Genomic DNA, 11006 nt, shown 5'->3' on the forward strand with positions numbered 1-11006 from the left:
TATACCAATACTTGGTTACAACTCTGTGGATTAGCCCTATAAAGCAACCACAAAACACTTTAATGTTTCTAGGATTTTTGGGTTGCTGACAAATGTATTAATAGGACAGCTTGGAAATATTGTAAAAAAACATCTAAATGTTCCTAATCTTTGTTTCAGTTTTGTTTTGTAAAATACACTGATTTCTGTTTTATTTTATCACAGAGCCTGATCACAGCACATGAACAGTTCAAAGTAACTCTTCCAGAGGCTGACAAAGAGAAAATGTCAATTTTGGGCATCCAGGCTGAAATTCAGAAAATTGCCCAGACCTATGGAATTAAACTTTCTGGAATTAACCCATATACCAACCTTACACACCTCGATATTGCCAACAAGTGGGAGACAGTAAGTGTATAATAAATTATATTAGTCTTTTGAGTAGCATAATATTACCTAAAAATTTGTCATGTTGTAACAATATATTATTTAAATAAAGACATTTAGAGTAATAGTATATATAGTAATCACTATTTTTTAGAACGAAGGATGTACAGAAACATAAAATACATAAATGTAAATTATTGGTAAATAGTAACTCAATGTAACATGTTATTCATGTGAAACTCTATACCTAATAATTTTCAACAGGTAAAACAACTGGTTCCCCACAGAGACCAAACCTTGCAAGAAGAGCTTGCCCGTCAGCAGGCAAATGAACGCTTGCGTCGCCAGTTTGCAGCACAGGCTAATGTTATTGGACCCTGGATCCAGACCAAGATGGAGGTTTGTTTAACAGTTTTTAGATGAGTAAACCAGTCGCCATAAATGAATGATCATTTATGATGCAGCAACATCATAATTGGGCATTTTATTTCACTTCCTGTTTAGGAGATTGGTCGCATATCTATAGATATTAGCAGTTCTCTGGAAGACCAGATGAATCATCTTAAACAGTATGAACAGAACATCATCAACTATAAGTCCAACATTGATAAACTGGAGGGAGATCATCAGCTTATCCAAGAGTCTCTTATCTTTGACAACAAACACACAAGCTACAGCATGGAGGTGAGGAACAATCTTTATGTAGTTTGTCTGAGACTGAAAATTTTTGGATGGTATCAAACTTAAGCTCCTTTTCTACCACATTTTCCTTCCATAGACATCTTTCCACTTTCTTGATTTTTAACTCCATCACATTCCTCTTCCTATTTACTATCAACATTATTCTGTTTTATTCCAGTGATAGTTTTCACTGCAATTTGTTTTCTTTATGTTACAAAATAGGTATTGCCTTTTGTTTTCAGTAAACCAAATCATTATATTATGCAATTCATTTACTTTCCCAAAGCATGTCCGTGTTGGATGGGAGCAGCTCCTCACTACAATTGCTAGGACCATCAATGAAGTTGAAAACCAGATCCTGACCCGTGATGCTAAAGGCATTAGCCAAGAACAGATGAATGAATTCCGTGCATCTTTCAACCACTTTGACAGGGTAAGCTACGTCTAGGTTTAAAAAATATTTTACCAAAGAATTCCAATAAACGAACTGGGATTATCAATGCTTGCCTTGTTCAAAAGGCATCTGATTTTAGCTTGGTCATTGGTATTAACAGAATTAATTTCTATTTGCTTACAGAAGAGGAATGGCATGATGGACCCCGATGACTTCCGTGCTTGCCTGATTTCTATGGGCTATGATCTGGTAAGGCTTTTTCACACTCTTGAGAGTGGCTAATAGGGTTAGAGAATGCTTCTAATTAAAATTGGATGGATAAACAGGTAGTTTTGTTCATTGCTAAGTAACACTTTTCAATAATAAAAGATAATGAAATGTAATTGTGACATTCTGTTTTTGAAATTACCTAGATCTGAAACCTAGAAACCAGAGACTACTGTTCTTTTTGTTTCAGTCACAAAAGGAAGCAGTGTAGTGCTGCAGATAATTCCTCCTTGCATGTTTTTTTGTAACAGCAGGGATTGGGGGGCTAAAGCACCTTTATACAAGACAAGAAATGTGTCTAAAGTTTACCTAGATGTTATGATTAGAAAAACAATTCTTACCTGGTCCCATATAAAGATCTTTTTGTGTACAGAAGGATTTTCCCCATTGTTAAAATAAATGTATTGCTCACATCAATACTTTTTTCTCACTAGGGTGAAGTTGAGTTTGCCCGTATCATGACTTTGGTGGATTCTAACAACACAGGAGTTGTAACCTTCCAGGCCTTCATTGATTTCATGACGCGTGAAACAGCAGAAACTGATACTGCTGAGCAAGTCGTGGCTTCATTCAAGATTTTGGCATCAGACAAGGTCAGTAGAAAATAGTTGACGTAAATATATATGGCTTGTAATTGTTGGCTACATTTCCAAGAAATAACCTTAATGTTAAGTAATAATCTAAAAAGATGGTGGGTCTCCCTTGCATGTGACTAGCTGTATTCCTAGTATTGGAGCTGTATTCCTAGTATTCAGGAATCTGATCTTAGTGGGGCTTTTGGGAGCAAGGTCTAATCTGTGGTATAGGTGTGGAAGCAAAGAAAAGTGCAAGTTTGTATTTGCATATATTTGGGGTTGGTATCTGAACTGTCAAGGGCACTGGCTCTGTGATTAGAAGTCAGCAGTTGCCCCAGATGAAGTGTCGACCTCAACTGTGGAGGCATCTTTCACATGTTGGAGGTTTGGTGGGCATTGTAATACACTTAGATGTGTTCTATGGCTTCCCTAAAGATCAACACTGAGGGTCTCTGGGTCAGTAGAAGAAAGAAAAGGGGTCCCCAAAATGTTGAATTGAAATAATGAAAAATTAAATGATATATCATTGCCCAAAACAGAGTATATTCTGCCAAAAAAGTACTGGTGGATAAACCTAGCAGCTCACTAAGATAATGGGAAATGTGCACAAATGCTATTACAGTGGCTCTTGCCTGGATAACCACATCCAGTGTTCTCAGGATAGTTATGAGCACTAGGCTTACCACCTTAAAGGTTAAATGTGATTTTAGTGTGTGCTGTTAATTTTTCAGTCCTGGCTTAGGTAATGGTCCACTGCAAAATTAACTATGAAGATAAAAGCAATTCACATTTTCAGTTAATCGGGAAACAGAGTTGTCATTATTGCTATCTCAATTATTTCATATAGCACTGGAACTATTAGTATAACAAGAAGTGTAAAAGTATAAAATACAAAATAAATTATGAACCTTTTTAGAAGACACCCTATTTTTATTTAGGGGATGAATTATATTTCTGACCTAATATTTTTGCATTACAGAACTACATCACAATTGAAGAGCTGCGTAGAGAGCTGCCTCCAGAACAAGCCGAATACTGCATCAGCCGTATGACCAAATACTCAGGTGCAGATTCTGTCTCAGGGGCCCTGGATTATGTCTCCTTCTCCAGTGCTCTCTATGGCGAAAGTGATCTGTAAAGAAAAATCACCTACCCCTGCTTCCTACAACTTTTCCCAAGCTCCTCCCCTCCCCTGTACCTCAGTCTTTTACCTAAAGGCAATGATGACCTTCTGCAAATGTATCAAAGTGGCAATTAAAATGTATATGTACACTTTGTTGGTTAAATACATTGGAGTCAATTGAATGGCAGTGGAATGTCTTTTTTGGATTAATTAGGAAACTATTTAATTTAATTAGATTTTTTTCTACATTGCCTTTCTAATATGCATTCTGTATGAATGTTACAAATTTGAAATGAATATTGACAATGATGTAACATTTTACCATGCACCTTTTATTGCCTGGCTCTTTTTATGGTAATTATGATGTCCTGGATGTTATAAAGAAGGAACACCTACTGGGTATCAGATGTCATTTATTGTAATTGTTAGGTGCTTTATAAAATGTACCTTTCTGGGACTCATATTGCTGCTGTACTAAACCAAGAGATAGGTGAACTGTGGGAATGAAGCTCAAATACATTTTGTGTTGCCTATTCATTTTGTTTCATTGTATGAAGGCCTAAAGTGTTTATATACATTTTGATTATTAAATTATTGCATTGTATTAACATAAAGTTAGAATTAGCAGTTTAGCTTTGCAAATATCAGAAAAAGCATTTTTTAACGTGCAAATCCACTCATGCATCTATAGGTCATTGAAAGTGGTAAAAAGAGTGGGAATTAGAAAGGTGATGTCTTTTGAACCATGGCGAGCCAATATGCATTGGCAAAACACAAATCCATTGTGTTCTTGTTATAGTTCAAAATCTATTTTTTCAGCAGAAATGTAAAAATTGTAAGCCCAGATTTCTCAGGCCCATTCACAGAAGGAGTCCTGTGAAGGTGAGAGGACAATAAATGTGAATATTTAATGGGTATATGAATTTTTTTGTTCTGTTCATCTGCTCCTAAATTTTTAGGAAATAACTAGCCAGAGTCTGACAATTAGCATTGCAAAGACCATGTAGCCTTTTATGTTATTTACACATTTTGCAGGGGCATGTTTAAAATTAGCCATTATACCCTGTTTGTAAATTTATTTCCTTGGGAAAACTATATCCCTAAAGCTAAAATGCATCACAAATCAGTGCAGCTCTGTGTTCAATATTACATCAATATATATAGTATGTTAAAGAATTGTAAGTACCCTACTTTAAACTGGTGTTCAGTACAGCAGAACGCAAAAGCAGCATACGTAGCCAGTAAGCCAGTAAGCTGTGTGGTGTAGTGTGTGGTGTGGTGAAGCCTTGGACCCTCTGTTTTTTTCTGCCCGTGAATAAGAAATCTTTCAACAGGGACATTTGTCTGATATTGGAAAGCCATCCTCTCACTACTTGTTAAGAAAATCTCCCCAGTGAGACACAGACAAACTGACAAAAAGTTATTAAAAGTGATTTTGGCTTCATATATATCTAATTTACAGCTGAGAAACATCAGGTCTTTATCACTGCCAGGCAAGAAGGTAATGTGTGGAGGAGCTGTGTAAATATCAGGTATGAAATGGAAAGAAATTGATTTACTGGTAAAGCAGCTGCCATAAATGTGTTCATCTGAGTATTTGGCTGTTTGCCTGAAGTTTAGTTTGAATATTTTTAACATCTGAACAGAATAAAGAAATATGCATTGGTCAGCTTGTGTCGGTTAGAAATAAATAAATATACAGACTTATAAAGGTTAATGTTCATGTAATAGCCCTGATTCAGAAACCAATAAAAAAATAAATAAAGCATGTGTATAATACTAAAAATTGGGTTTATAAGCCTTTATAATCAAGCTGAAAGTTCCCAAATATGTGACAGGTAAGTTATAACAATGCAAAAATATCAAATACTTTATTATTGTATGCGGCCACTGTTTAAAATGCTTAAATAAATCTGTACAAATTTCCCTTCCCAGCCTAAGTTATTTCTTTTCAGATTGGAGGGGGAACAGGGAGAGCATCCAATGTGCACAATTAGCTAACTTTTAGAAACAAATCAGAATTATTTCACTGCGTTATTTCACTGTCTGAACGGATGAAATATTTTTATTTATATCAATAGTTGCACCTCATTGCTCTTTATACTTATTACACAAACCTGGAAATGTTAGAAACTACATTACACTTCAACCCGATTTATATGACAGTATTTCAACTCTAAACTGCCTGAACTGAAATTCATAGTATACACACTATGTCAGAAAACAATCAAGAAAATGTTCTATACAAAAATCTGTTACAAATGTATTTGGTTATTTTTCTAATTCTCAACCAGCACTGTCTCAATCACTAAATCACTGGTGGGAAGGTGAAGTAGGCAATAGCTAGTTAATTAGTAGAGTCTATGTTAATGCATACATGTAATATTACCTTTACTTTTTAGAGATACATAATAAAATAAAGATACACTATGTAGGTAATTTATATTTAATAACTCTTAAAATAAGGCTACTTCTGTTCAATATATTTATTTTAGTTATCCATAACTAAGCAAATTCTTGAATTTATTTTAGTTATCCATGAGATGAGAAATTTCTGAATGTGAAAATCCACTCTGCCCATAGAAACAGGTCAAAATAAGCCTTTTTATGATTTGTATTGGCACGTCACTGGCAGTCTTTGTTTTCATGCTTATAGTATATAGGACTTATTTATAAATTCTTTACCCACCAATTAGGCTGTCAGACCATTCACAGCTGTCAAATCCCTGTGTATTGCTTGTTTCAAAAATTATTAAAATTAATACTCATTCTAATACCCAGTGGCCAATTATCAAAGGAGTAGAGCAGTCACAAGAATCACAAGAAACAGTCAATGCTGTGTCTTCTAGGGAAAAAACTGCCGAATATTGTCCAAATTGACAGCAAATAATTCATGAAGAGACCACATAGAGTTTCTGTCTTTAAATTGGACAACACGAGCCCCAAACGAGGACAGTGCCAGAGAAATCGGGGGCCCTGTGGAAGTTAAGGTGAGTGCAAGTTTTTTGATTGTGGATTAGTTACGCTTTAACTGTATATATATATATATATATATATATATATATATATATCATTTTTTTTTATTTATTTTTTTTAAGAGAGACTGTTTTGCTGGCACATTGCTAATCAGACCTATTGGCAACCATATAAGTTACCAGACTTCAGCTTGGCACTTTTAGGAATGACTTCCAATCCCTGTAAGCACAGCTAAAGGTTGGGGAAGGAACACACATAACACACACACACAACTTCATGTTTTCCTTTTGGGCTGTGTACTTATGTATAGTAAACAAATCTGCCAGTGATTTTTCAACTCTATAAAAGTACAATGCATATCAAAGGATAGCCTTAAGGTGCATAGACATCAAATTTCAGGAAAGAGTGTTTGCAGAGTCAGTAGAACAAATGAGTGCTAACACACAGTAAGGGCTACCTTGCTGCATCCTCCTCCACAGAAAAACAGCAGTCAGTTCTTTAGTGAAAATTGCTAAATGAGGGACTGCAGTGCATCCACTGGATTTTTACCAAGATAAGTGATTTATCTAGAATGAGTAAATACCTTTATGATAAAACAAAATCTAAATAAATGAAGGGCTGCACAGAATATATAGATGGCATGAAAAAGGAAAACACATAGCCTGTACAAGGGTGAAAGCGCACCTAGTCTTGTGAACTCTGTTTTTCAGAAAAAAATCCTTACTTTCAAGTGATATTTGCAGAAACATGTTTCAAAATATAGAAGCATCATGTCCAATCATTTCATTTACCATGGGACACATTACCAGTAAACAGCAAACAGAAAAAAAAATATGACACTTTGGAACAATAATAAAGCAGTACTACATGGACATATGCACGATAATCATTTTTATCTAAACTAAAATGGTTGTTATAACTCTATCAGACACACAGTAAAAGTCGTCTGAAGAAGGGTAAAGTTACCTAAGTCTTGTATTTTTGATACCTCTTCATCTTTATGATAGGCAGGCATTTTAGCAAAGTCTCCAGGAACTGTCACAGTGCTTCCCTTCTCAGAGGTCTTGTCCTGCACTCTCCAGATAGCTTTCAATTGCTGTCCTGCACATTCTCTAACAGTCTTAAAACAGGCCCACACTTTAGTCAGACCCCAATGAACATTTTTGTGAGCATATGCCAGGTAAGTGTATTTAAAAGTTTGCAATCAGGTAGGTAAGAGTATCTTACAGGGGATGTCTCTTGTCACCTGCCTGATCACCATTGTTAGAGGAGAGGATTCTGTTGCACTTTATACTAATGGGCCAGAAACACTCTATTACACTTAAAACATAATCTTCCACTTGAACAAACACTTTTCTAAAGTAATCTGTAAATATACATTAGCATATATTTAGGCTCAGCTGCTGAAGGTTAGAGGGCTGGTAATATGTAAATGAGCTAATCTCCTAACAAAACATGTAAATAATGAGTTATTTGTGACATGAGATTGACATCCTAAAACACTTCATTGCTGTGAAAAGCTGCAAAAGTGGTCAACAGTATCTCTAATAATGGCAAATGCCATAGGCTACAGCAGAGATCAGATGTGTTTGCTTCAAACACAACTAATGTTAAACTAAACTCTACCAAGATACATAGAAAGGGTCAATCAGGCTGGATGAATGATCCAGAAGCAGGTAAAACAGGCGTTAAAAGCCGAATCTGATATTTATGGATAGTCATAGGCATTTATAAGAGATTTTCAAGCAGTTAAAAATGCAGCAAGGAGTGTCCTTTGTAACGCTCCAAAAACATGCTGCCCACAAATGCCCTGGTGTGGACTGGTTCATTGAAATGAACGGGACTCTCAAACATGGGTGTTTAAATGCTGGTGAAACCGTTTATGTACATTTAGCCTTATAGAGGTGATCACACTTATTAATGATCAATTAATCAAATGCATTTATTAGCATCAGATGGCTGATAATTGCTTTCTTAACTCCTATAGAAGTGGTGAGGGTATATTAAATTTTTTCTGGCACTCCTTCTGACAGTGCACCAATTCAGCCCCTTTTGACCCCCTAGGACAACAAACCAAGTCTTTAAACAGGATACACATCCTTTCTTCCTATTCTTCTTTTGTCCTCGCTCCAGGATCCTCGATTCCAGGTGTTCCCTACCATATACACCCCCCTGGTTCAGGCTTTCCAGTCAGGGAAGGCCTACCATAAGTGGAAAAACCACTAAGTCTAAGGAACTGTGAGTTATCTATTGCTAACATTACTTAAAATGTACTTCAGAAGACACATGGGCTTATCTTTTAGTCTAGATTCTTTCTGGTGCAGATGTTTGTGCAGCTTTGGCATGCTGCTGTTGGAGTTCCGGGGGTGTTTACTCTAGCCCTTAGCTGGCAAGAATGCCAGTAGTGGGAGCTGGAAGCCTTAATGAGTGAGGAGAGATATGACTTAGTTGGTATTGCTGAAACCTGGCTTTGTTCTTCGCATGACTGGCTTGTCAATATTCCTGGGTATACTCTCTTTTGTAAAGACAGAGTCAAACGAAAGGGTGGTGGTGTCTCTCTGTATGTGAGAAGTAATCTAAAAGTGAATGTGAAAGAAGAAATTGCAGATGGAACAAGTGATGAGGTTGAGGCATTATGAGTGGAGTTGAATGTAGGGTTGAATAACACACAATTAATGATTGGAGTCTGTCATAGGCCCCCCAGTGCTAAGGAAGAAATAGAAAATCAACTACAAACACAGATAGAAAAAGCATCAGCAAGTGGAAATGTTTTAATCATGGGAGATTTAAACTACTTTTCCAAGCTGCCTATCCTTAGGCCTTACTTCAGCTCAATTATAGCATTGCTCCGTCTAAAGGGCATTTGTCCTTTCTACTGGATAATATTCTAATCCTGGCCGAGTCCAGGGAACAATTGGAGAGGAGCAAGGTCCAGGTATTAAAGACTCTGTCCTAGGCTGCTTAGACACGTGCAATAATTGTCGTGGGTAACGAACGTTCAACAACAGATCGTTCAATAATTGTTAACAAAAAAAGTGCACCACGACTGGTCAAAAACAATGAAGAATGAGGAATCTCCCTGGAAACAAATGATCGTCCTGGCGGATTGTGTGTATGGTAGTTCTGTGATACACTTTCTCCTGTACATGTCACTTCCCACATTGTTCAAACAATTGTTTTTAGTGTGTACATTATTGGTAGTGAATCAGGTGGAGTCAGCTGCAACCCACTCAGAGGATGGAATACCTAGGTATAGTGTTTAACACACAATCAGGGAAAGCTTCCCTGCCTCAGTGCAGATTAACCCAAATAAAAGAATTGCCTCACTCTTTTTCAAGGGCAGTCAGCATGCCATCAAGGAGATAAATGAGGCTTTTAGGTCTAGTGACCTCGTCAAATCCAGTGGTGCCCTGGGCCTGATGGCATATGAGCAGGCTACAAATATGTTTTCTCAGTCATTGGGACCTGTATTCTTTGAATCAGAATATTTGTCTACCAGGGGCTTTGCGAAGGGACTTCTTATGGTGGACATCGAGTCCAGACAGGACCTGTATCAAGAACCACCCTGATGCCTAAAGTACGTAGAGGTATTGCCTTTCCTGATCCCCTATTGTACCACCAGGCTACACATGTGGGACGGTTGATAGACTGGTGCAGAAACGGAGGCCTTAAGCCATGGGTAAGGCTTGAGGGAGCTATTGCCAATCTACCATTAGCTGGGGCCATGTGGTCCCCTCCAGACACACATCTCCCATTCTCAAGCTGCCGCTGATAGGAACGACCCTCCGTGTTGTGCAGAATTATTTCAGGGTCTCTGGTGTGTGTACTTACCCTTCGCCACTGTCTCCTATTCTGGTACACCCAGGGTTTCCCCCGGGCGCATCAGATCCTAGGTTTCGTTCATGGAGGGAGCGGGGAATTTTCAGAGCATCTCATTTTTTGAGGGGCACGGAGTGGACACCTGTCTCGGATTTGACAACTGCTCATGAACTTCTAGAGCTGGGACCATGGCGCAGCTTACAGCTGTGTCATTTTCTTCACTCTCTCCCACCGCCATCCAGGTTTGTTTGCCCCCTATCACAGGTGGAGGGGGTGTGTGTGGCCCAAGGCACCATTAGGAGGACTCTCTCTAGTGCCTACCAGATGCTGTTGACAGATACTGCCCCCTCGACCTCAACTTTACCATTTCTGCGTAAATGGGAAAGTGATCTTGACACCGCATTCTCCCCAGAACAGCAGGATCGTCTCCTGTACACGGGTCATAAAGCCGCTCTTAGCAACTCTTACCAGGAACTGAACTATAAATTGCTCACGCGGTGGTACAGAGTCCCGACTGTGTTAGCCAAAATGTATCCGGGAGTAGATGATAGATGCTGGCGTTGTGAAGCGGCTGCTGGCAGCCTGTTTCATATATTCTGGGAGTGCTCTAAGTTGCAATCTTTCTGGTCAGGGGTGGCGGCGGTTATTCAAGAATTGACAGAAGTAGATATACGTAACAGCCCGGAGCTAGCCCTTTTACATTTGAATGATTGGTCTAAAAAGAAATACCATGCTTCTTTACTCAAACATCTTTTAAATGCTGCTAAGGCCTGTATTCTGGCCCTGTGGAAACAATCCTCTCCTC

At 38.0% G+C, this 11006-nt stretch overlaps 1 protein-coding gene across 1 annotated transcript in view; it reads left to right on the forward strand.

Annotated features, from left to right (window-relative positions):
- The window catches only part of ACTN3 (actinin alpha 3), a 45425-nt gene extending 40085 nt beyond the window's left edge, over window positions 1–5340 (forward strand). Inside the window, exons 15-21 of the mRNA XM_072423044.1 lie at window positions 205–387; window positions 631–765; window positions 871–1050; window positions 1334–1480; window positions 1625–1690; window positions 2143–2301; window positions 3263–5340. Of these exons, the coding sequence (XP_072279145.1) occupies window positions 205–387; window positions 631–765; window positions 871–1050; window positions 1334–1480; window positions 1625–1690; window positions 2143–2301; window positions 3263–3421 (1029 nt within the window). The 3' untranslated portion in view covers window positions 3422–5340. The remainder of the gene's footprint in view (window positions 1–204; window positions 388–630; window positions 766–870; window positions 1051–1333; window positions 1481–1624; window positions 1691–2142; window positions 2302–3262) is intronic.
- The last annotated feature ends 5666 nt before the right edge of the window (window positions 5341–11006 follow it).

This window comes from Pyxicephalus adspersus, chromosome 9 (genome assembly GCF_032062135.1).
Source record: "Pyxicephalus adspersus chromosome 9, UCB_Pads_2.0, whole genome shotgun sequence".
In the NCBI taxonomy this organism is placed as follows: Eukaryota; Metazoa; Chordata; class Amphibia; order Anura; family Pyxicephalidae; genus Pyxicephalus; species Pyxicephalus adspersus.